At 37.9% G+C, this 27,702-nt stretch overlaps 1 protein-coding gene across 6 annotated transcripts in view; it reads right to left on the bottom strand.

The window, feature by feature from the left end:
* TMEM117 (transmembrane protein 117) overlaps positions 1–27,702 on the bottom strand; it is a 501,176-nt gene that overhangs the window by 403,864 nt on the left and 69,610 nt on the right. For 4 of the 6 annotated variants that reach the window (XM_008704472.2, XM_040642357.1, XM_040642355.1 and 1 more), the window contains one exon: positions 324–456. In XM_008704472.2, coding sequence (XP_008702694.1) covers positions 324–456 — 133 coding nt within the window. Of the gene's footprint in view, positions 1–323; positions 457–15,028; positions 15,075–27,702 lie in introns of all 6 variants that reach the window. The other 2 variants (XM_040642356.1, XM_008704474.2) reach the window with 1 other exon arrangement.

The following is a 27,702-nucleotide window of genomic DNA, read 5'->3' as shown; positions in this document are numbered from 1 at the left end:
CAGTTTTACTAACTGTGAGATAAAGTCCATAAGATTTCCTGATTCTCATACTCTGACTATACTGAAATTATCACCTGCCCTCAAACTACTCCACAGAGAAGCCCTCAAGTACAAGGAACACAAGATAAGTATCACGGAACACTACAAGCTCCTTGGAGAAAAGACTCGAAACGTCTTCAGTAAGAAAAATGCACAGATCATCTTTATTTACAGTAGAATATTTGTGAAGAGTTAGGCTACTACGAACTAAAAAAATCCTCTTTGAATTTTTACGAGTTTCAAACATAACACTCACCACAGTAGAAAGGGGAAAGATAACCTACCCCATGTTCCCATCCATTAGAAGAATCGTGTTGTATATGTGAGAAAATATGAAGAGGAACAGAATTGTGCTGAAGAACATTGTCATCCATGACCCATGATCCTCTCGAAACATTTTTAACCGGAGCAACTGACCTGCAATATAAGATATTATTAGAAATCAGTGTCCATCATGACTCACAATTCACACAGTTTTGCTTTCTTTTACTCAGTCTCTCTTATCTCACTCTATTGTGAGGTCTTTGCCATAGAATTGCCTTATGGGTCAAACCACTCTATTAATGTCCTTTCTGGTCTTTTGTCAATAAATGATCACAGACGAAGTCCAAGACAGCCCCCATATCATCCTGGAGCAAATAATACCAACTTGAGGCTCTAGGATAGCTCAGAGATAGTTCATGATGCTGCCCTAAAACCAAGGGAATTAGAGCCCTGCCACCTGCTATTTTCTATTTCACTAATGTGTCTTTGTTTTCCTGTATACTGAAATTACTTCAGAAAAATGATAAAGACATTGCGTAAGTTCCACACAATTCCCTTTTGCTTCCTTTGGCCCACTCCCAATACTGACCAGACAACAAAACCAAGGCAGATCCGACTGTTAAAGGTACATGAAAACGTAAAAGGGAAAATATAGTGTCTGTCATAAGATCCAGATGACATACCCTCACTCTCAGCTAAAACATCCACACCCGCATACAGGCCTACGTATGAGTGTGTGGTTGAAGGGATCAGGTGCGGGAGTGGGAGGGGGCAGCAAGTACGCGTGTTACCGAGCTTCGTGTGGCTCCCGGCAAAAGGGTATTTCCACCCTGATGCCTAAAATTCCATTTACACAGATAAATGCTAAGATAAGAAAGAACATTAAAATGCAAATATTTCAAGGACGGAAACATGTATAGATGAATACTAAAATAAACATTACTAATATCAGAATTAATGCAGAGGGGCGCCTGGGTGGCGCAGTTGTTAAGCATCTGCCTTCGGCTCAGGGCATGATCCCAGCGTCTGGGATCGAGCCCCACATCAGGCTCCTCTGCTAGAAGCCTGCTTCTTCCTATTCCACTCCCCCTGCTTGTGTGCCCTCTCTCGCTGGCTGTCTCTGTCAAATAAATAAATAAAATCTTTAAAAAAAAATTAACGCAGAAACATTTCTTGATTTACAGTAGAGAAGAAAAATGAGAGCATTAATATCCTGAAAGGTAAGAAAGATGACAAACTGTAGGAGTAAGAAACAAATGAATGTAGGTCACCCTGGCTTCTCCTAAGATCAACTTTGTCTAGTAGGCTTATTTCCATTCCTGAGAAAGTTATCTAAATAATGATAAGGGAGATGATACACATATTTACACTACAATTAAAATAGAGTAGGCCTGAAATCTTGTAACAGAATTTCTCACTAGAGAAAATATTTCCTTTTTATTCATGATATGTCAAAGTTATGAAAAAGATATACATATTTCCATCTGGAAATTGTCTCTCTAGGGATAGAGAATAGCTTTCATGTAGGTTACTGAGGATAGAGAGAAATCTTTTAAGATTTAATTACTAAGTTTTTCTTGTACCTCACTTTTATTAAAATAGCACTTTAGGTTTCATTCGGAAACCAGAAACATTACCCTACCAAAACTTTAAATAGAGAGAAAAAAGGGAGATTTGGTTACATCATCTGGTTTCTTGGCCTGTGCAAGAGAAGCAAAGGGCAAATCTGAAAGTCAGGGGAAGAAAAACATGGAAAACTCTCTATTGAAGCAAACAATACTAGCAGAGCAAATTACAACTTCACAGAACTTGCTGATTAATTGAATCAATAGTTATAGAAAACCAGAGATCTGCAAGTCTCCACACAACACATTGTCAGGAATATGATACATAGATATTAAGCACAGAATGCTTGAGAGTAAAAAACTCATGCCATAAATATCATAAAGCAAACTATAAAGAATATTATTCATTCGTTGAACAAAATATTGAATGTGTTCTGATGACATGTCAGCCATGGTGCTGGGTACTAGAGATACAGCTGAAAGCAAGACAGGAAGGTGTTTAAAGTCCATCATTATTTGTGTGATTAATGAAAAGGTGATCTTATTTTAGACTCATGGGCTCTCTTTGTTCAAGGTTCCCTTAGCTGCAAGTCCTTTCGGCTTCAAACTAAGATTTATTTAATTCAGCAGTTTAGACTGAAGAACAGCAAAGACCAGCAATTAGAGTTCCTTGAGAATTTAAATGTGAATTTCCTTCTTAACATATGCATATGTCTAAAAAATTACTAATGGATGTACTTTAAAAGTCAAATCATAATGCTGGCGACCGAAGAGTACTTTGCAAATAAAACATAGTAGATTAACTGTGCACTGGCTGAAATAACACAAAGTTCGTAAAAAGGGAAATGTGACAGTACCATTTATGCTATCATTGCCAAGCTCATTGTCTGGCACTAATTTCAGTCATTAGAGTCATTAGAACAAAATGGCAGGTTAACATGGCCTGAAATTCACTTGTGACGCATAATAAAAGTGCGGAAATATATGAAGGACAGAGCTGATGTGGCTCCAATATTCAGTCAAATCACATTATAAAAATTCCCCATAAGTTACTTCAAGGTTAACTCACTGAGTGTCCATCCAATTGCTAGAAACACGTATACATAGATTGCCATCAGTTGGCTGCTGGCATACATGACTTCTCATGCAAGCTAATCAAATCGGGAACCTCAGTGTTACTGGAAGATGTCACACGGAAATGTGTTGTCTCTGCCCTGTAGAATGACCATACGTTTGGTCTGCCTGGGACAACAGTAGCTTGTAACTGTTACCCTGACATATTTATTCATAATGCTCCCTTCCTTTCTTAAGTGTACTGGTTTGGGTAATAAATTATAAGCCACCTTTTCTGTAGATCGCAGGATTCAGAATTTCTATCACACTTTCCTTTAGAAGAGTTTCAGCAAATAACTGAGTGAGGACAGTCGTTATAGGTCAACAATAGTAAAAGGTATCACTAAGAAGGTGGGTATGTTCCTAACAAAGTCATAAGTGACTTTTATTTTAATCATAGATATTTGTGAATATGAGTGTATATTTATGTTAATAAAATTTGTCTTGGACTGTACGGGCCATCCCCTTTGATATGGTCAAGGTAATTGGAAAATGAATCTTAGAACAAGCAGAAGCATTAAGATGGTACACAAGCCTGTAGAGGTGTTGGAAGACACAGGGATTGGCTGTTACAAACGCTGGTTAAAGTCAACTGAAATGCCCTAAAACCTCAGACTCTTTCCTGGAAATACACTGGGTTTAAGGCCAGTAAGATGTTATAAAATTCTAACAAGATTAATGATTTAAAAGCATATTTAAAAACATATGATGACCCCACATATGTAGTGGAAAATAAAAAGAGACAAGTGTAATAGGGAGAATTGAGGAGAAACTGCTTGGTTTCTCGGGGGATTTTTGCTGCTGTGTTCTCATTGGCAAGATAAAAAGGAATATCTCCTTTCTCTCTTTTTTTTTTTTTAAAGATTTTATTTATTTACTTGACACAGAGAGAGACAGCCAGCGAGAGAGGGAACACAAGCAGGGGAGTGGGAGAGGAAGAAGCAGGCTCCCAGCGGAGGAGCCTGATGTGGGGCTCAATCCCAGAACACCGGGATCACGCCCTGAGCTGAAGGCAGACGCTTAACGACTGTGCCACCCAGGCGCCCCAGGAATATCTCCTTTCTACCTCACCACCAGCCTTTTATTCTGAGTTCTGTGTACCTTCTGTTCAAGTGTGGTTCTCACAAGGAGGCCTTGAGCAAAGAAATAAACTAAACAATCTCAGAGGAAAAGAAGTAGAAGTGTTTGTGCTTCCACCTCAGAGACAGGGTAGCCCTACTCCCGGGAATTTATTAAAGCAAGGAATTCAGTAAGGCGAGGACTTCTGGGTTCACAGAGGATACCAAGATTTAGACCTCCAAGGTGACAGAACATCATTTGGAGTTGATTTCACGGATGCTGGTGAAAGCCAGCATCAAGGGCCATGGCACTGAAAGTCAGGGAAGGAGACTGAGCTAGCCTCAAGGGTAGAAGGCCAGTAGGGCAGCCACCAACCTCCATCAGGAACACAACAATCTGGGCAGGACCCAGCCAACTGTTGGAGGAGGTCATCAAGAGGGTGACCCTCAAGCCAGACCTAGGCAGTCAGAGAGGCTCCTGACCCCTTCCCCTGTCATTGGAATGCACATTCTACCCTCCATTCCCACGGTGGGGGCTGTTTTTAATGACACAGTCTTAAGAGAGCAATGAGTTGTTGAAACTGTCCAGATAGTTTAAGTGACTGAACTCAGTTGAGGCCTCTATATGAATTTTTAGGATTGTAGCGGGCAAGTGCAGAGACCTACTCACCTTGTGGCCGCTGAAGGCAAGCCTCATATATGTTCTCTTGCTTATTAAAACCGCCACCTCCCAACAGGGAGGTGCCTGACTCTTTCTTCGGTCTCTCCTTGCCCTCCAGGCATGGGGGGCAGATTTTACCTGAGAAATTCCCAAGGCTGCAAACCAACACCACCTTAAATAGTACCATAGCACCAAAAAGGGGGCCAAAGACCATCACCCAAGTAGGGAACAGGTAAATACAGACTGAGGGATTTGTTTCCAGGACCCCTGTAGCCTTGGGACTATTTTAAACTCTAGTGATTAAAAAAAAAAAAAAAAGGTAGGGTGAAAAATTACCAGTATTGTACTCTCTGCTCACCTTGGTAATTACCTGAGGAATCAGAGCAAGATTTAATAATATAGAGGAAAAACTGTGGCATTACATATAAGACCCTGACCAGGAAATACAAAAAGACAAATGAAGGTGGCACTTTCCTCAAGAGGACTTCAAACTGAAATTAATACCACTATCGATTAAGTCTCCTGCTCCAAAATCTCCTACATATGATGTGGCCGACCATATACACCATGTAGACATGCACAAACGTAATGGATACATGTGTAAGACAAACACGTAATCTACAGCTATTCAAAAATTTTTAATTCGTTGAGGTCAAAATGTAGTTGAAGTTGGAATAGCAGGTGTTCCACATAGCAGTAAGAATGTTCTCTGTCGTAAATAACAGAGAAGGAAAGGAAGGAAGGAAGGAAGGAAAGAAAGAAGGGAGGGAGGAAGAGGGAGGAAGGGAGGGAGGAGGGAAAGGGAAGAGAAGAGAAAAGAAAAATCTAAAAACCAGCTTAAATTATAAATCTTTTCTTTATTGGCTTCTCATATTTTCTAATGAACATGTTTATTCCCTAAAAAAAATTAATTTTCTCCTTAACATATATGTTCAGAAAATAGTGCAGATTTAGTTTAACTAAAGAAATGAAATGACTTCAAGCAAGGCTTGATCCAGCACTCAAACAATATAACCAAGGCTTGATTTATCTCCATTTCCCAGCTTGATTTCTTCAAGGTGGGGTACCATCATAGCCAGCTCCTCCAACATGTTCATACATACCCTTTGTAGTCTCAAGATAGCTGTAGCAATCCTGAGTAATATGCCTTCATTTTTATCCAGGGAGGAAAACATAATGCTTCTGCCCCACTATTTTTAAAGGAAGTTATGTGATTCACTCTCATTGAGCTTGTTTGGGTCCTGAACTAATCACCATTGGCACAGTTATGAAAAGCAATGATAGCTAAGCCTATGTCACATGCTACGCTCCTAGAGCCAGATTCAGTTCATTACCTAGTACTGCATTGATCCACAAATGTAAATCAACATTGTTGAAAACAGCAGACCCATTAGATGGAAGATCCCTGGTCCTCAAATCACTGCTTAGAACAAAGGTACCTGCCATGTTTTGGCTTTATATGAGTGAGAAATTCAATTGAGAGTCATTCATTATATATTTTGGAAATTTTTATTGCTGTAGCTAACATTACCTTACCAGATACAAGAGGACCAATGGATCAAAGGCCCAGAGAAGAAAAAAAAGGGGGGGGGCTTAAAATGGCCCACATGGAAGCTTTATTTCCTCGTCTTTCTTTATATCTCTAGTACTCAGCAGAATATATGGTAAAATATCGGCATTAAATTAAATTCTGATGGACAGATTCTAGAAGGAATATTAAGACCTGCCCACAAGAAAGGGCACACATTTTCCAGAAGAAAAATTCTATAAGTAAAATATGGGGAAAAATATATCTTGTTGGCAAGCTCACACAGCTCACACAGCTGAACCTCAGAACACCAAAGGCCCAAGACTTTGTATAATTTATTGTCTACTTGTGTGTGCCTCGTCCATCCACAAGCTGCAACACAGTGAGGACCATGTTTGTCTTCATCTCCACTGGTATCGCCATTGCACTGGCACAGAGCGTGTCTTAGATAAATAGTTGTCCAATTGCTAAACAATGAAGGGACACAATACAATATACAGCAACAGTGTACAAATGAACAAAAAAAAATATTCCACCATAGGACTAAAATCCTGCATCTGTGCAGATCTGGCAATTATACCCACCCTCTGTGCCGTAAGGAACCCAGCAGTTCTTTGACCTTCACCTCCTCCACATTTTCTCCCCATCTATTAGCCACCTCCTGAGCTCTATCGCCTCCTATTTAGCATGAAACTTCTGCTTCCTTATCAAACTTCTTTTCCTCAACACCCTTATTTCTTGTGCACCCCATACCTGCCTTATATTTGCTCTGCAAAACCCCAACTCTGATTCAACACTACAGTTTTCTTTCTCTCATTTCGGTAAACTGCTGTGAAAAAAAGTTACACAAGCAGATTAAAAAGCCACTACATAATCATGATCCCCAACTTCAGCAGTTTCCACAGCACTGCACATGAATAGTTTTCCTTGTATTCATCAATCTCTTTCCCATTCTCTTCAGCATCCATTTCCAATTTTACCTCAAAGCTCCTACTAAGCCTCTTTCACTCTCAGAATATGACCTTGGCCCAACCACACAGAAATATTGCTGTCACCAAACATGATTTCCTTCAACTTCCTGCCTACTCACATGCATCCACTTATCCATCCCCCATTCCTTCCCTTGTTTCTCAGTGGATGCAGTGCTCATTCCACCTGTGCCTTCTTAAAACCATACCCTCCCCTCTCTTGGGGCCTTGGTCCATCAGCCTTCCTTTTTCTCTCCTTTGGATTTCAAATCTCTCTCTCGCTCCTGGTCCATCCTAAAAACAATGCTTTCTTGACCCCATGTCCTTGAACTGTCATCTATTCTTCCTCCTTTGTCAGCCAGATTTCGAAAAAAAGTAATATGCATCGTGTCCACTCCCTGAGATCTTACTTGCAATGCAAACATTCTACTGAAATCATTCTGGCAAATGTTAAAGACGCCTACATTGCCAAATTCAATTTAATTTATGGGACCTCTCATTAGCATCTGACAGAGCAGTTGTTCACACTTGTCCTTTCTGATACTAACTTCCTTGGCTTCTCGAACACCAAATACTCCTTGTTCTTTTCCTACTTTCCTGATTATTCTGTCACCTCGTTGGGCATCTCTTCTTCTACTTGTCCCATAAATGATATGTTCCCCATGGTCTGTCCTCACTTTTCACCTTTCTCATATCACTACGTGATCTCATCCACTGTTGTGGGTTTAATATCCAATATCTCCAGCATAAACTTTTCCTTCCAAGATTCAGACTGAAAGAGTCACCTGCTCGCTCTCCTCCTGAATGTTCTACTGCCAATTCAAACTCAGGATACAAAAATGCATTCCAAATCTCCACCCCTGTCTCCAATCTGACGCTTTCTATCCCTAAATGCATTCCTACTTCTGACTTTACCATCTTATTATTTTCGATATAACTTAAGATAGATTGCACTCTTGATCTTTTTTTCTGCATACCTGCCATTTTGATCAACAGTCACATTATTTTATGACCTTATATCCATACTCTTCTCTCATGATTTGGGTTCTCATTATATCTCCATGGGAATATTACAACCTAACTGGTCTTCCTCATCCAACCTTTTCCATTCCCAATCCAACCTCCATACAGCTAATAGAGCTAACTGAAATGCAACTGTGGTCACATTGTTCCTTCACTTAAAATCAATGATCACCATCCCTCCATTATAACTCAAGCTCCTTAACGTGGTACAGAAGGCGTTGCTTTGATTTGACCCAAGTGTACCTCTCCTTTCCCACCACCGCCTACCCTCCACTCTGGTTCCATCAACACTAAATAGATTTCAGCTTCTAATGCTCCTGCTGAACCCTCTGCCTGGGATACTCTACCTTCTCCATCTCTTGACTAACTCCTGCATTTCCCGTGGGCCTTAAAATGCAGGTCAGAGATGATGTCTTCTAGGTAGTTATCTTCATTGTTAAATATTTCATATATTAGAATCATAGAAAGAGTTTATAGGACGTACTCTTTCAGGAAGTAATAAGTTCCCTTCAGAGCAGACAAGAAGAAATGGCCACTAGCCAGGTCTAGTTTAAAGGGTTGGATTACGTGACTTTTAAGATCCCATCCAACTCTGGGGTTGTAGGATTTGTTTAGTCAGTGAGAGATTACTGTAGTCTGCTAACTCAGAATACTTTAAATTAAAAAGAGAAATCCTTACCTACTGAGAGAAAAAGGGGAAATGTTCCTCCTTATGTTTTATCTGTCACTGTATGCCTCTCTAATGTCTAAAATGAAGCTAACGTAACACTGATAAGAGTCCTTAAAGACCAAGTTAATATTTAACACTTTACATGAGAACACAGAATAATGTAAATCCTATTTCTTATGTCTAGAATAAGAGAATAAAGGATAAAAAGAAACTGGATCAGAGCATTTCAATATTAACTGAAATTCACTTTCAATCAGATTAAAATAAGTATACAAAGTATTCACAGGCGATTTGTGTTAATTTCTAGTTTATAGGAACATGACATGATATGTTTGTTTGTTTGTTTGTTTGTTTTAAGATTTACTAATTGAAAAATGGCAACAGAATAAAAATAACTAAAATAAAACAGTCTATGGATGGGACATCAAGAAAGAAAATTATCTAACAAACACACCAGAATACCATTAGGGAGAAAGGATATTCTAGTTAGACAAATGTAGCATTATATAAAGTACAAGATCATAAAACTTGTACCCTAAGGGCCCCATTCTATTAGTATTCAGATCAAGTCTTGTTATTTCAGTGTACAAAGAGGATTTTAAAAACATTGAATAGATGATTTCTCTTCACATTAGAAGTAGGAGCTTACACATAAAATGTTTGTTACTCACTAAATTTGACAGAAAACTAAATATTAAGAATTGAAATATAATCCCATATAATACTACAAATACATATTACAATATGTAATTCAAAAGAGGTTCTAAAAAAAAAACAAAAAGTAAGACTGTGGTTAGATACCCAGCATGAATGATGGTGTTTTCAGACCTAGAGTGTAATGTCAACTTCAAAAGTGTACATATTACAAACTTTTAGTAAAATATAAATCTACTAAATAAACACATGTTGACATAAATAATTCTCCACAGGAAAAAAAACAGTAAGAAACCTTCCATTTTATTGAGAGAGTTTTAATATTTTACTGTAATAATATGACTTTTTCCATTAGACTATTCTTAGGATTAACTGACCTAAATTGTTTATTATTGCTCAAGAGGAAAAAGTATGATCCCAAAAGAAAATTAAAGTATTCATTTATTATTATGTACTACTTTTCCTGTTAAGGAAAAAATAGCCACTGAATAAAAAGAATACTAAATTAACATTACATCTTAGTTTGTAGCCCAAGATAAGATTTAGCAGCACATTTAATTTATACATATAAATTATACACATATGATATATATATTATATATATACATATTGAATATTATAATATTCTGTAATATTAATGAAATCAATTTGTTCTATGTCTTCCAGACTTGTACAGGTGAAATCACCTTAAATAGCATTTTTAAGATACAAACCCGTCAAAAAAGTAAAAATTTATAAAATAGTTCTGATATGTTAGAGGTTGTAGTTATTATCATAATTTTATATTTCAAAATGGGCAAAGGGATAGAAAATATAGCTCCCTATTCTTAAAAAATTAATATAATCACTACTATTAATAAATTTTTATGTCTTCATCATTATATTGATATCAGTTTTAAAAAACAATAATATACTTTAAAATAAGTTTCATTTAACTTCAGGCATTCTATTAATCCAACTAAAAAGGAAACATTGAATTGGCAAGACTAATCCCCTGTAGGCTAATCCATAGTTTGAAGCAATTGTAATCAATCACAAGGTGATTGTCCACAAGACTTAGACACTAGCTCCTGATCATACATGGAGTAGAGGAAAAAAGAGGGTCTGGTCCTCCCAACAACCATAAATGCTAGGAAAACAAAACGAGGCCAGAGGTGAAAATTTCAGTATTTCTATTATCTGCATTCATGTATCCAGGTCTCTTTGACTCTTTCTTTCTATCTTGAACTTCGTTTTCATTCATAGTTTCCCATAAGTCCTCTGACTCTGTCAGACTGGTTTCTTGTACTTGCAAACTTGCTATTTTCTCTTCTCATTCCATTTTTAAACTTAGTAAAGAAAGATATTAAAAATTCATAACAGATTTCCACTTCCATACATAAGATGCCTGGAAATCACTACTTCATCCTAACAACAAATACCAAGCTGAACAGATTTTAAAATGAACAACTCTCCTAGGACCTGTAAGAGAGGCGAGGACACAGGGAAAATTACTGCCCCTCAAGACTGAAAAGACAGACAGGCAAACAGAAGGAGCTTACCAGAGCAGAAACTCGCAAGCAAAAACTGCTTTGGCAATCAGCGCTGGGGTAGGAAAACTTGAACTGTAATAAACAAATTGCTAGAGGCTCAGTGTGGACAAGTCCAGAAGCTAAAACCTCCAGGAAAAAACACAGTCATAGCAGAGGCCTTATGCTTTCATAAATTCTACCTCTAGAGGCTCAACCAGGATCCCGTAGTAAACACTGGAGAAACCAAACCCAACCTGCTGAGGTTATCTATCAGAGCCTTCTAACCTAGATGAAAGGTCGCCTACTCTAGTCATCCTCTCCCAATTAAAGAGGCAGAGAGGTGATTGAGAAGTCCTTCTGAAGCTCACAGTCCAGAAGTATAGTCTCACTAAAAGACTGAGACCTAATCACAGGACTATAGAACACTTCTCCTCCCCCCATGCCTCACTACCACATTGCTAAAGCGTTCTTTTTAACCTGGTACAGCATGCTCAGTTGTTAAAAAACAGGAAGCATATTAAAAGGAAAACAAAAAACACCATTTGAAGAGAGAAAGCAAGCATTGGAACCTGACATGGCAATGATATTATAATTATCAGACCAGGAATTTAAAACAATGATCAATAAGATAAGGGTTCTAATGGATAAAGTAGACAGCATGCAAGAACAGATAGGAAATGTTAGCAGAGAGATGGATTTCCTAAGAAAGAACCAAAAAGAAATGCGGGAGATAAACACAGTAAGAGAAATTAAGAATGCCTTTGATGGGGTTATTAATAGGCTAAACCTGGTAAAGAAAGAATCTCTGAACTTAAAGATATCTCAATAGAAATCTCCAAAAGTGAAAACTAAAGAGAAAAAAAAGACCAAAAAAGGTAGAAGAGAATATGCAAAGAACTAGAAAAGGTGTAACATACATGTAACAGGAAAACTAAAAGGAGAAGAAAAAGGAACAGGAGAAATATTTGAAATATGATGACTGAGAATTTCCCCAAATTAATGTTTGACATCAAATAACAGATCTGGGAAGCTCAAGAAACACCAAGCAGCATAAATACAAAACAAAACTCTGTATTTAGGTGTATCATTTTCAAGCTACAGAAAATCAAAGATAAAGAAAAAAATCCTGGAAAAAACAGAGGAAAAAACCTTCCCTTGTGAGGAACAAAGATAAGATCCAACATCTCAGAAACAATTGAAGCAAAAAGAGAGTGGAGTAAAAGATTTTAAATGTTAAGAGAAAAAATCCACTAACCTAGAATTCTATACTTTGTGAAATTATCCATCAAAAGTGAAGAAGAAATAAAGACTTTCTCAAACAAAAACTAGCAGAATTTGTTGCCAGTAGTCCAGCCTTGCAAGAACTGTTAAAAGAAGGGGCATCTAGTTAGCTCAGTCGGTTAAGCATCGAACTCTTGATTTCAGCTCAGGTCATGATCTCAGGCTCATGAGATCCAGCCCCACATTGGGCCCTGGGCTCAGCAGGGAGGCTGTTTGAGATTCTCTCCTTCTCCCTCTCCTTCTGCCCCTCCCCCTGCTTGCATGCTCGCTCTCTCTCTCTCTCTCTAAAATAAATAAATAGGGGTGCCCGGGTGGCTCACTCGTTAAGTGTCTGCCTTCGGCTCAGGGCGTGATCCCAGGGTCCTGGGATCAAGCCCCATATTGGGCGCCTCCACTGGGAGCCTGCTTCTTTCTCTTCCACTCCCCCTGCTTGTGTTCCCTCTCTTGCTGGCTGTCTCTCTGTGTCAAATAAATAAATAAAATATTTTTTAAAAAATAATAAAATAAAATAAAATAAATCTTTTTTAAAAAAGGAAAAAAAAGACATGTTAAAAGAAATTCTTTGAAGAAAAGGAAAAACTAAAGGTCAGAAACCTGGAACTACATAAGAAAGGACGAGTATCAAAGACAGAATAAATGGGGTGCCTGGGTGGCTCAGTCGTTAAGCGGCTGCCTCCAGCTCAGGGCGTGATCCCAGGATCCTGGGATCGAGCCCCGCATTGGGCTCCCTGCTCCGCTGGGAAGCCTGCCTCTTCCTCTCCCACTCCCCCTGCTTGTGTTCCCTCTCTCACTGGCTGTCTTTCTCTCTGTCAATAAATAAATAAAATCTTAAAAAAAAAAAAAAAAGAATAAGTGAAGGTAAAATAAAAGGTTTTTTTCCTCTTATTCTTAATTGATCTAACAGAAGTATTTGTTCAAAATGATAACAGCAACAGTATATTCAAACATGTATATATCTTATGTATATATATGCTTATTTATGTATATACATATACATACATGACATGAAAGACAACAATAATAAAAGGACAGGAAAAACAATTGGGATTATTTTGTTATTACAAATTACTCACACTACCTGTAAAGTAGTATTGTGTTATTTGAAAGTGGACTGAATTAGTTATAAATATACACTGCAAGCTCTAGGGCAACCACTAAATAAAGATTTTTTTTTTAAATGCTAGCTGATATACTAAGGAAGGAGAGAAAATGGACTCATATAAAATAGTGCCCTGTTTAGACAGCATCAGAAAAGCCTCTAGTCTAGGGCTAATTTAGCCCTACTACCCCACCTCTGTGTATTCACCATAAATGGCAAGGTTTTTCTTCTCTGCCTGGTAGACACACAAACTATCCCAGGGCCTGTGTGAACACCAAGGACTTTTTTCCATGCTCCTTTTGAGTAGTTCTTTCTCTCACTATGGTGGTTCCTTTACATGCATGTGCTGATCACACATCACTTAAAGACTGAAGGGTATCTGCTGATCTCTGGAATTACTTCTCTGTGCTCTGCTCTCCTCTCCAGTACCTTCCCTATGAGTTCTAACTGTCTCAGCCTCTCCACACACCCAACTCTGTCTCCTCAACTCACAGAGACGCCAGCCTCTGCCTGATGTCCTTCTTCCTGCATTGAAGCCAGGAAACTCTCTCTTCAGAAGTAAGTTGGAGTAACTGTAGGCCTTCTTTTGTTAAAAGATAAAGAAAAGATCTTAAAATCAGACAGAGAAGTCAGATTACTTCAAAGTAACATTTATACTGACAGAATACTTCCCAAAAGTAACAAAGGATGTCATAAAACAGTGCTTAAAAGTACCATCAATCTAGAGTTTTGTTCTTAGTGCAAACATCCATCATAATGAAGGCAACTGTTTGAAGGCATCAAAGAGCAAACAAGGCAGCAAAGATTTAAAGGGTCAAGATCCCTGAAAACAAGAAAAATACACTTAAAATAAGCTGCTTTTTCCCCTTGGAAGATTTGCTGATTTTCAGTGTGGGACACAGGGACCACATGGAAAACTGTGACCTAGAGTTTGAGGCAGTCTGAGTGGGTCAGAGAGACAGAAATTGCAGTTCAGGGATCCCAATGCAACCAGGATATGAGGAATCAAAATATCAGAAAAAGGGAAACCCAAAAAGTGAGCCCAAACATCTAATACAATTTCTCACAGAGCATTTGGTGACACCTAAACTATGTAGGTGAGAGGTAAAACCAAGCAAAGAACAGCTGGTAAGAGAAAAAAGCTAAGCTCAGATTTAACAGTCTCATGATGCTCAGGAAACAAAAATTGGAATTCAGGATACACCAAAGTAGAAGAACTCTGAGCAAAGTCCAGGGTGTCAGTTGTGACACATGAAGGACTATATCATAGAAGTAAGGACAAGCCAGAAACAGACCAACCTGAAGAAAGCCTAAAGCCCAGTTTCTATCCGCTTACCAGGTGAAAATTAAATTTTCCCTAGGGAAGATCATCACAGACCTCTAAAGTTCTTCACATATTATCTCTGATATTCAAGTTAAAAATAATAGGCACACAAGGAAAGGAGACAAGAAAAATTACTGAAAATCAAGAGAAAAAAAAGACAATATAGACAGACTCATTGATGATGCACATATTAGAGTTCTAAGACATAGAAGTCAAAATAACTGTAATCAACATGCTCCAGAAAATAGATGAAAATATTATGAATTTTACCAAGGAACTGGAAGGTATCTTTGAAAATCAACTCGAATATCCAGATCTGAAAAATAATGACTGAAATTAATAATCATAGATTTAATAGCAGTTACATATGTACATACTATGTGATTCCATTTATATAAATTTCTAGAAAATGCAAACTAAACAGAACACTAATTGCCTAAAGGTGTGAAGGGCTGGGAGAAAGGTATTACCAAAGCTCATGAAGAAACTTTTATCTTGATTGTGGCCACAGTTTCACAGATGGGTACATATGTCAAAGTTTATAAAACTATACAGTTAAATATGTGCAGTATGTCAATTACATCTCCATACAGTTACTTAAAATTAAAATAACAATACTACTATCTTTTAGGATTTAAAACACATGTGGGATTTGAGTTTATGACAAAAGTAAGTCAAAAGACAGAAAAAGGTAAATGGAGTTAAAAGCTGTAAAGTTCTTGTAAAGTGTTGGCAATATTAATTAAAGATAAACACTAGTAAGTCAATTATTTGTGTTTTACTTTCCAGAATAAGCACTAAAAGAATAAAAATATGCATAACTAACAAAGTAATAGAATAAGAAAAAAAATAAAATATAAAATTATTTAATTTATCCAAAGGAAAGCAAAGAGGAGGAAAAAAGAACTGAGGAAAGGTAAGACAAACCAAAAGCTAGCACATAACAAAATGCTAGATTCAAACACAAATATATTGGTAATTAATAAGTGAAAGTGGACTAAATATTCCACTTAAAAGACAACTGTCACAAAGATTTAAAAAATTTTTAAAGCATAAAAATTAAGAGAGTACATCCTATATACCTTTATTTAAAAACCTTCTAAAGGTTGCACTTCAAAGAAAATAAACCTGATTCCAGAAATGACCTCTGTAGAAATACCTGAGACAAAAAGGAATGGTGAGAAAAGAAATTGATCAACATTATCAAATCTAAACCAATATCATTTGTATAAAATAATAAAAATGTTAATGTCTACTTTGTGGGTTAAAAAAAAGAACTAGAATACTGAACAATAAGTTCATATAAGTAAGAAGAGGTTGATCTAGTTAAAATGTTCTAAGGAACTTTCATCATTTGGGAGGTAATTAAGACACTGGTTAGCTGGAAACTTGCTTAATTTTTAAATATGCACAGTAAAATTGCAAGGGTAGCTACTAAAAGAGTGGCCTTTGAATGCATGACTTATACCCTAAATGGAGGTGTATAGGACGGATAGAAAGATGAAAGGAATAAATAGTGAACAAAATTCAATCAGCCTCCCCCACCTAAAAAAAAAACTGCTTGCTACTTCCATTGCTACTACAAAACAAAGACTGGATATAAGGAAATATCAAACTTAAGAAGAAAAGGAACAAGAGAGTAAACTCACAGAATGCAAAAGAAAGATGATAAAAGCAAAAAAAATGAATTGAAGGCAAAAATAAAATATAGACTATAAACAAAGTAAAAACATTTTTTGTATAAAGCAGACAAATCATTGACTAGACTAATGAAGAAAAAGGAAGACACTAAAAAGTACTAGAATTATGTTAATTTGAACGTGAAATTCAGATGTGATTCATTTTTTTCTCACCCTGAATTTCATAGCTTATGAAAACATTTCTCAGAACAACTTAAGCACTGCAGTTCCTCAATTTCTCTATGAGAAGAGTTTGGAAGAAGCAATCCAACTGGAAGTGGGGAAAAGAGTGTTGAATCAAGTTATATAGCGCTTTACATAAGATGTTGGAAAAAAAGAATTATTCATAAATGAGAGAGATATGCCAATAAGTGTTTAAAGACTAAAGCTCCCTGGGAGCTTCTACCGAGTTTTGGTAAGAACTTCACACTGCCAATTTTGAACTGAAGTAGCAAAGGTTCCTTGACATGCTTGCACTGAGTAAATCTAACATATATAAACCAAGGTCTAGATATATCTTTATAAACATACATTTAATGAGTCTATAGATTGACAATTTTCTAACTCCGTTATCTTTTCAACACCTATTATTTACATAGCTGCTAAATGTACTGGGGATACATGTGTTTAACATGTGCTGTGTTATGCATACATGGCAGGTGGCTGGTTTGAGCCTAAAGATGGGATTCAGACGGGTCTGATGAATTGAAAGAAAAAATTTCCAATATTTTCAATAATTTGTTTTCTTGAGGTATCCTGGCTGGGCATAAAATAAAATAGGAAAACAGTATTGTATCTAAAGCACATGATACATATCATGGTGAAGCTCAGCCCATGGATCCAGGTTTTAAGCCCTACAAGCCATAGGAACATATTCTTTGGGTATTTTCAGGAATAAAATATATAATTCAGAGGTGCAAAAAAGACTTTTTTCCATTTTTAGGTGAAAATAAGTGCATATCTGAAATAAGAATGATTTCATAGACTTCATTATTATTTTAGTAGCTTAAGAACTTACAAATTTGGAAGCACTGGGAAACCTTACCATTGGCATGGATCTCAACATTGAGTAGATGAAATCTTGAAGCTGTAGCCGTGATGAGACACCAGCCTTAAATAGCACCCTCCCCCACCAACAGTGGCAGTGGACACCAAAAGAGGGTGTTACAACAGAATATAACAGATTAATTCATCAGTCTATATGATATTCCCCTGGGGACCACCAGAAGCAAGTGTTTGAGATTTTTAAAGAAGGCTAGAAATTACAGGTATGACAAGAAACAGTGACATTGAGTTATGCAGATAAATGTGGCCCTCTAACTCAATTCAATACTTTTAACCAAAATAAACATTTATGAAGTATGGTCACCAATCTCCAAGATGGCCCCACTGAGTTTCACCTCTTGCTAGTAATCCCACGTGTAGTATCCTTCCACAATGAATTATAATTGGTCTACATGACCAATAAAATATGGCTGAAGTGACAACGAGTGACTTCCATGGCCAGGTCTTGGTCTGTCTCCAGACCAGTATGGTCTCTCTCTTGAATTGCCCATCTGGGGGAAATCAGCTGTCATGTCTTGGAGCAATTAAGTTGCTCTATGGAAAAATCTATATGGTGAGGAATTGAGGGCTCCAGCGAACATCTAGCACCAACTTGCCGTCCCCTTTGAGAGAGCCATCTTGGAAGAGAACCTTTTGGTTAAGTCTTCACATGACTGTAGCCCTACCTGATATATTGACATTAACCTCATGAGAGATCCCAAGGCAGAACTACCTAAGCTGCTTCCAAATTGCTCACCCAGAAAAACTATGTGAGATCACAAATACTTATTCTTGTTTTAAGCCCCTGAATTTTGGATAATTTTTTAAATAGCAATAAATAACTCTAGGCTCTATAATTATTCTGAAGGCCAACAGGAGCCACTTTAGAATCTGAGTCATGGAAATAACAAAATCTAACATGATATATGATTTTATGAGGAAAGATCTGAGACCACAAAATAGAAATAAAAGTAAAATATTCATACTATAAACACTTGCTTTACCTTAATAAAATGTTTGACATGATGACAGGGCAAAAGAACCTTTGTGAAAATTACCTTTCATAGCATGAAATAATTGAATAATTTCAAAGGGCAACCTTTGTGTAGTAAATGTCACTAATGATATTTTCTTTTGATCTCTACTATAATTCACACAATGTGTCATATTTTTCACCATATTTTATGTCATTTTAGTCACAGTTTTGATGCCTATATTACTGATAAAACAATATATACGGCAGGTTTTTTTAGATGATTGGTGTCTATGCAAACTAAATGAATAGCAGTGCCTTGTAATTTAGATATTAGAGTTCTTACATCTGTAAGCATGCTGGCAATATTGCTTCTGAGTTTTAATCTACTAAAATTTATAACTTATCTCAGATATAGAAAGAATAAACAAGCAAAACAAATAAGCACCACACCACACTCTGGATAGCCAACAAACTGCATTTACAGAAAAGAGATAAAAATATACAACCCATTAGAATCCATGGTACCATTTTTGCTTGAATTTCTACTCTTACCAAATCCACTATTTTATTTAGTTCTTATTTAAAAGACACTTATAGGGTGCCTGGGTGCCTCGGTTGGTTAAGCATCTGCCTTCAGCTCAGGCTGTGATGCTGAGGTACTGGGATGGAACCCTGAGTTGGGCTCCCTACTCAGCAAGAGCATGCTTCCGCCCCTCTCTCTGTCCCTCCCCATGCTTGTGCATGCACTCTCTCTCTCTCAAATAAATAAATAAAAGCTTTTAAAAAATAAAATAAAATACACTTACATAGTGTTATGGTGTTCTAGACTGTATTATAAGTGTTTCATTAAAGAATAACATAACATAGCCATTATTCTAAACTTCAATGGCATTTATTTATTTATTTGCGAGGAAGAGAGATAGAGTGAGAGAGGTGTGGGGTAAGGGCAGAGGGAGAGAAACAATCTTAAGCAGGCTCCTAGCCCAGCACAGAGCCTGATGTGAGGCTCCATCTTACAACCCTGAGATCATGACCTGAGCTGAAATCAAGAGTCGGATACTTAACCAACTGAGCCACTCAGGCACCCCTCGATTGCTAATAATATAATATTTAATATTTATATAGTGTAAATTGTTTTCCCATCCTAAACATCACAACTGTATCTATGACTTAATCACTGTTGAATATTACTGATGTTTACTTTTCTGTGATGAAAGTGAAAAATCTGTGGTTAGAATATTGGTATATTTCTCAATACTTTTAATTCAAAGATCTATCTGTCCTCAATGCAGTTACACTACTATGCAAAATGAGATTGACTATTTTTATAGTATATTAACTTGAAATTATGACAGAAAACTTACAAATTTTTATTTAATCAAGTATGCAAACCAGCAACTTCAGAGAGATTAGTAGGAAAATCATTCCAAATATAATCTCATTTGGATTAGTCTCTTGTACAGTTTTAGAAATAGTTATTTGCCAGTGCCTGGGGGAAGTCATAACTTACGATGTGTTGGTGGTGAGGAATACTGATATTGTAACAGGCTAGATGCTACCATGGTTTATCATTAACACATAAGGTAAAACAGTGATACCTACTGCAGCGGCACATGGGAGATCAGTGTCATATTTGTAAAATTGCCAATGTGTGGCCAGGTGCCACCCTAGCTTGCACAACAAATACATGGGAAGAAAAACATTTTTAGATAGCTGCTAAATACAAAGCATTAACTGAAATCTCAACTATTCCTTGTATTAAATATGTTGGGATAAATCCATTACAACTAATCATACCATTTTTCTAATGATCAGATTATCACAAGAGGATTAACACTGCTGGGGGGATGGCTATTCCTTAGTCCGGGTTGTTTCCTTTCGGAAGGTAGGGAATGCCCCATCAGTTATGTCATTCCTAACCTGTCTCCTCTTACAGGGGAGAAGTGACTTTGTGTAGCTTAGCACTTTTTCTCTAGAGATCAAGTCTCTCCTGGAGAGCACACCAAATTCCGTTCTGCTCCTCCAGCGGACGTATGTCAGAGCAGTATTGCCTGAGTCTGAGGAAGCCATTTAATTGTGGATTTTAGTACTAAGGAGTCCCCCTGCCTGCAGATACAAGCCACATTCTCCAGTACGTAGTCTTTCAGAATAGAGATAATATTTTGGTCTCCATAAACTTCGTATTTCTTTATTTATGTAGAACTTGTGCAGAGAAGAGAGATGTTCTTATTGGTCCTCCCCAAGACTTAAAAACATCAGTGATGAGAATAACCGAACATTCCACAAAAAGACAAAATACACCCATCCAGACACTTTCATGTTGCACCCAGACACTTTTATACTCATGCAAACTACCTAGATTATTTGAAGTTACAATAAAAAGATTCAAAGAAATGAGGCAAAGGTAAGGTTAACATGGCCTGACCAAGAAAACCTCAATGCAAAGGTGATTTATAGACCAAGTAGAACACAGTAATAAGAGAATACCATGGTAACATAAATTCACCACATTTATCACTCTGTTGTAATGTCTTTGCCTTACAAAACCACACATTTATGTCGTTAAGTGTAATTAAACCAAAAGCACAAATAAGGGCTAGATTTGCCTGCATGTTAATTTCACATCCAGAGCACTGTCTATTTTCCATCACTATCAGGAAGGCTTCAGGGATGCCTTATTTTCTAATATGTCCTTAAGTTCCAACAAAGAGTTAGAAATAATTGGAATTCATAATTAACCTTTCCAGACAATTAAGTTACTGCTCCAATCTCTAAATTTATGTCCCTTCTCATCAAGAGCATTCATTGCATGCACGCTTCCCTCTAATACCAAAGAAAAGGATAAACTAGGCAAGTGTGTTGAAAGAAACAAAAGTTTATGAGACATATTTGGCTTACTAGTTAAATCCAACAGATTCTATTGCACTTTTTTCTGGTCCTGCTGACAAGAGGTGCTCTAAATGTTAGAAATCCGGAGAAAGAAAGATTTAGAACTATCTACAGTAGAGTTGAAGAAGAAAAGGCACGGTGAGCAGGAGAGTAGGCATCTGGGGGACCTGGTAACAACAAGAGGGAAGCAGCCAAATAGAAGCAGAGATGGAGATGCAGCCTATATAGAATGGCGACCAAGCACAAGGGTGGAACTCATGCATTCAATGAGTGTTTGTGAAGTGACTCTGTATGTACAGCCTAACTTTAACTGCTGTTGTGAACATAAGAACTACTCCTTCTCTCAAAGAATTTGATATTTAGTTGGGGAAACGAGAGACACAGAAGCAAAAAGTAAATAACATTCAAACAAAATACAATTAACACCTGAGTTGTACAGGAAATTTAATACATGAGAATAGAGGGAGGAAAGGAAGAATGAATGGAAAAAAGAACTAATAAAAAAAAAATAAAACTTTTACTGACTCCTCATCTTTGCCAAAGTCTTTCACAGAAATCTCATTCACATGTTGCACTAAGCACTAGGTATGATTGTCCTTATTTTGTAGATGAGAAAGTAGAAGCTCAGAGAGTTACATAGTTTGTCCAAAGTCACATATCTACTAAATCAGAGAGCTAGGATCTAAACCTAACTCTATCAGATTCCAAATCTTTTTTTTTCTTTCCACAAAGCAATATTTTTTAATATAAGGAATACTATGTAAAGGAAAGCAAGCACTGGAAAATGAGCAAAACACGTTCATCCATCCATTCAACATTTTTATTGATTACCTTCTCTGTCTGAGTACATGCATGTCTGGAGGAAAATGATCAGAAAGAAAATCATGTGTCTACATTTTTGAAGTTAGGCTAGAGGTAGCGTAGAGAGGTAGGGGTGGGTAGATAGAGAAAGATAGATAGGTAGATAGACAGACAGACTGACCAACAAATATAAATAATACAGAGCTCGGTAAGAAAAATGCCACAGAAAAACCAGGAAATGCTACAGGGTTCAAAGGAGGAAAGATTAGATCATTTTAAGAGAATCAATAAAGGTATTATTAAAAGACGAAAATATGGGCAGTTTTATTATAAATGGAGCCAAAGACTCCAGTTACGAAGGACAACTTGAGTAACAGTGTAGATGTAGAAAACACGATATTGATCAAGAATTAACAAAATGCGGGGCGCCTGGGTGGCACAGCGGTTAAGCGTCTGCCTTCAGCTCAGGGCGTGATCCCAGCGTTATGGGATCGAGCCCCACATCAGGCTCCTCGCTGAGAGCCTGCTTCTTCCTCTCCCACTCCCCCTGCTTGTGTTCCCTCTCTCGCTGGCTGTCTCTGTCTCTGTCGAATAAATAAATAAAATCTTTAAAAAAAAAAAAAAAAGAATTAACAAAATGCAACAGCGTAACTGAAGTGTAAGATATGGGGAGCAGAGTACCGGAATAAAAAGCAGAAAGTTAGGGATGAGAATGTGGAATACCTCAAATATCTGGCTAAGTATTATACTTAATTTTGAACACAGTGAATAATCGGGTTTCCTAGCAGAGAAGAGGCACTCTCTGAATCATGCTTTAGAAAATAAACTTACACACGGGCGCCTGGGTGACTCAGTGGGTTCAGCATCCAACTCTTGGTCATGATCTCATGGGTTGTGGGATCCAGTCCCGCGTGGGGCTCCACACTCAGCAAGGGAGTCTGCTTGAAGATTCTCTCCCTCTGTCCCTCCCCCCACTCATGCACTCGCTCTCTTGCTCTCTCTCAAATAAATTAATAAATAAATCTTTTTTAAAAAGAAAATAAACTTACACAAAGTTGTCTACATTGTAAAGAATGAACCTGTAAATGCTGCTAAAATAGCACAATGGTTTAAATGGTCTAGGTTTAAACTGGCATGATAAAAAGGGGGGGAAGGACATTTAAAGGATAAAATCTATACAATTTGGTAACTGATAGCCTGTTGAGTATAAGGGAGGGAGAAGTCAAAAACAGCTTCAGTTTCATGCTCAGGAAACTGGTCAACAGTAATGGCAGCAAAAGAAAAGAGGAAGAGGCAGAGATTGACTGCTGGGGTGAAGGGATGCTATGGAGGAAGGACTATGAGACTGAATCTAGAGTTCCAGTGAAATATCAGAATGGAGAGATCCTAGAAGACATGGAATATTATGAGTGATATAATGGACCTGGAGATATAAATTTGCCTGCATCAGCCCAGAGGTAATCAGTGAAATCTTGAGAGTTAGTAAAGTCAACAAAAGAGAGCATAAAGCAAGAGAAGAAGGGAATAAAGGGGGCTAGAGACACACACTGCAATTTTTGAATGATAGAAGCAGCCATCTCATACAGTTCACTTAATACTTGTAGGAAAGTGGAAGTTAAAGAACTAGTAAAAAAGACCAAAAAAAAAAAAAAGGCAAAGAGATACAGTAAATAATGTTCATCATGGAAATCAAACAGGAAAATATCAAAGAAAAGTTTAGCAGTATCCAGAGGAACAACAGCTAAACAGAATGAAAGAAAAAAGGATTTGATGTGCAGGTGGTCAATTGTGACTGAAGAAGTGCTTTCAGAAGCATGGTGAAAGAGTTAAAGTGGTTTTGAGTGTTGGGTACTGCAGACAGTGATGGAACTCAGTATAGAAGGCAGGATTACTCTCAGTGTTCGATGGCAGGCATCGAGCCAAAACCAACAGGACCCACTTGTATCAGGCAAGCATCAAATTAGTTTTTAAAAAAGAAGGAAAGAGGGGGGTCACCTGGGTGGCTCAGTTGGTTGAGCATTGGACTTTTGGTTTCATCTCAGGTCATGGTCTCAGGGTCATGGGATTGAGCCCCACGTCGGGCTCCACACTGAGCGTGGAGTCCACTGGAGATTCTCTCTCCCTCTTCCTCTGCCCCTCCCCCTGCTCATGTTTTAAATAAATATATAAATAAATAGGATCCTGAAAAAAAAAAAGGAAAAGAAAGGAAAGGAAAAAAATGCCAAAGAAAATGTCTAGAGCCCATAAAGCATTTACCTCAAAAAATAAAATCAGAAGTAGTTTCCAATTAACTAATGAACTGCCAAGTTATACAAAGCTGTCTAAAGGGATTAACCTGGTGAAATAACCTTTGGTTTAGGCAGTGATTAATTTTCAGGTGAGGCTGACACTGAAAAACTTAGCTGTTAACCTCTGTAACAACTTGGTGACAAGTTTAAAAAGAGGTAAAAAAAAAAAAAGAAGTATTCAACATCCCTGCAAGCAATGTTCTACAAATGGAACAAAAAATCGGACCAGACAGAGCAGGCATACCCAAAAAGGACGCTGTCACTAATTATGAGAGAAAGAAAGAAAGAAAGAAAGAAAGAAAGAAAGAAAGAAAGAAAGGAGGAAGGAAGGAAGGAAGGAAGGAAGGAAGGAGGAAGGAAGGAAGGAAGGAAGGAAGGAAGGAGGGAGGGAGGGAGGAAGGAAGGAAGAAGGAAGGAAGGAAGGAAGGAAGGAAGGAAGGAAGGAAGAAAGGAGGGAAGGAAGGAAGGAAGGAAGGAAGGAAGGAAGGAAGGAAGGAAGGAAGGAAGGAAGGAAGAAGGAAGGAAGGAAGGAAGGAAGGAAGGAAGGAAGGAAGAAAGGAGGGAGGAAGGAAGGAAGGAAGGAAGGAAGGAAGGAAGGAAGGAAGGAAGGAAGGAAGGAAGAAAGGAGGAAGGAAGGAAGGAAGGAAGGAAGGAAGGAAGGAAGGAAGGAAGAAAGGAGGGAGGAAGGAAGGAAGGAAGGAGGGAGGAAGGAAGAAGGAAGGAAGGAAGGAAGGAAGGAAGGAAGGAAGGAAGGAAGAAAGGAGGGAGGAAGGAAGGAAGGAAGGAAGGAAGGAAGGAAGGAAGGAAGGAAACGTTCCGGCAGAATGATGTCCCTCGTACCAGCCATAATCACAGCACTGTGCTCAGAGTCCTACAGCAGCATGTAGGCAATATTTTCGTCAAATAGTGTGAGTGTGTCTGACAGTTATGCTCTAGCACAGGCTCTGTCCTTGATGATAAGAGTATTCTGAAGGGGCAGAAATAGAAACTGAAGGATCCCCCTATTCACCAGAGAAGAACATAAAGATATCAATCTCACAGACTGGTGTGGATGACTCATTGCCACTGACGAGGCAACTGGAATAGAGATCAGAAGAGAAATCTAAATCAACCTCATCCAGGCAAGGTCTAAAATTACAACCTAAGTCTACACAACTAAATGATAGGACAAGGGCATCACTGAGATTACTCCAGCTCCAACATTCTATGAGTTTATAAATCCTCATCTTTGCTCTCTGCCTGATAAAAAAATCAAAAGAAACCTAACATTAGAAATAAATTAAAAAATTGGTTTGAAAATTCAGGTAAGAATTACAAAGCTTCCTGGTTTTATGTTAGCCCAGAAACATAAAAAGAAAAAGGAATTAAGTTAACGACTATGCCCATATGTTTATGATACGCATCATGAGTAAGGGTGAGGGCTCAGGAGACAGACAACTACGGTTGTATCTTGGTTTAACCACTGCCTATTGGGGTGACCTAGAGCCAGCTATGCAGCCCTTCCTTGCCTGGGTTTTTATCTGTCAAATGAGGGTAATAACATTACCATGTCATAGGATTGTTGTCAGGATTACATTGTGATTTATATAAATCGCTTACTCAAGAGACTGACACGTTATGCACTCAAGGTGAGTTATTATTATTTTATCTCCATATGAATAAATCAGATTTGATCTCTGCATGCAACTCATTACTCTATAACTGGGCACAAATGTTCTTAACTAAAGGATTTCAGGTAATCTAAACATGCTCTATGTATCTAATGGTCACAGGAGAGAAGGATGGACCCGCGGGAGGAGCAGCAGTGGGGGGCAGGCTCTAACATTGAGATTGTAACATCAAAGAAGCAGTTTAGATCTACTTCAGGCCAACAAGAAATCAGAAAGAGCCAGAGGCTCTGTCAGTAAATCTACGTGGCTCGTGAGTTAGCCCCTTCAATGCTAGGAAATAGATGAGTCCAGTAATAGAGTAGAAAAGTTGCAAGAGATAATTGTTTATTTTTTTCACCCCAGGAGCTTAGGAGATCTTGAGCACCATCTAGACCCAGCGGTTGCATATTCTGGCAGTAGTAACTCAATGAGAGTTGACCATATTTGTCTTTCTGACACTACAGAAAGATTTACAGACTAAGATGTTCATATTAGAGTGATGCAGACAGCAAGATAAAGGCAGAATCCTAGGAACATCCTAAATGTTCAACCAAATATCATGGTACAATACAGTGATAAAATCATGCAGCCATTAAGATATATTTAAAAATGATACTTAATGACCTGGAGGGTGAAGAATCATAGTAAATACCAAATGGAGAGTGTAAGTTCACATTTTAGAAATACATTTTATATGAAGACATCAAAATATTAACAGCGGTGGTCTCAAGGCAGTGGGCTTACAAGAGAGCTTTTCTTTTTTGAACCTTACCACATTTTCTAAACTCTACACAACATTCTTTTCTTAGCTTAATAATTAAGCAGTATTTTTTTTAAAGAAAACAAAGAGGTTGGCATGAAATCACTGAAAACATTTTGCAGTGAAGAGCAAAGTGTTGGAAAAGGGAATCTCTCCCCTCTCTCCCTTGCACTTTCTTCCCTCCAAGCTCCCTCTCTTCTGACGGCCATAGAGACGAGCATTATCAGGTTGCCAAAATACACCTGCGGAGAGGAAACAAGTCAGCGTGGCTACAAATTTATCCTCCCCTTCTTTCTTACCCAGTCCTTACCCTTTTCCCACCATTTTTTACCATAATGGCCATAGCAGTCTTTTCTAGATCAAACAGGAGTGTTTAGTTATCATAGAGTTGGGGGAAAGAGAGGGGCAATGTCAGCGGCAGCAACAGTGAAGTATGGTCATCTCTTCCCATCTTAAAAAAAAAAATCTTTCCTTACCCTCACCTCCTCCTCAATATGAGGACACTATATACTCGATAAATCCTACTGGATTTTTCGCTTCTCTCCTTCTTTCTCCAATGACAGGAACTGTGTCTGTTTTGTTCTCCACTGAATTCCTAGCACAGTACTTGGCACTCAGTAGGAGCACTACAATTATTTGTGAAATGAAGGAATTAGTTCATCCAATCACTACATTAGACTTGGAGCACAGATAAGGAAGAACAAAATGTGATCACAATCCAGAGGGAGAATGAGGAGTGGTCACTGGCACTAAGATTCTTTGGAGACCTGCAGGCCTAAGAGGGGGAGGAAGTATGATGGAAAGGAGCAAAACCAAAGCAGAAGAAGAGCTAACTCGCTCAATTTGTTCTCCATGGAT

Source organism: Ursus maritimus, unplaced genomic scaffold (genome assembly GCF_017311325.1).
Source record: "Ursus maritimus isolate PB19 unplaced genomic scaffold, ASM1731132v1 scaffold_26, whole genome shotgun sequence".
NCBI classification, from domain to species: Eukaryota; Metazoa; Chordata; class Mammalia; order Carnivora; family Ursidae; genus Ursus; species Ursus maritimus.
This window is presented reverse-complemented; position numbering and strand designations above follow the sequence as displayed.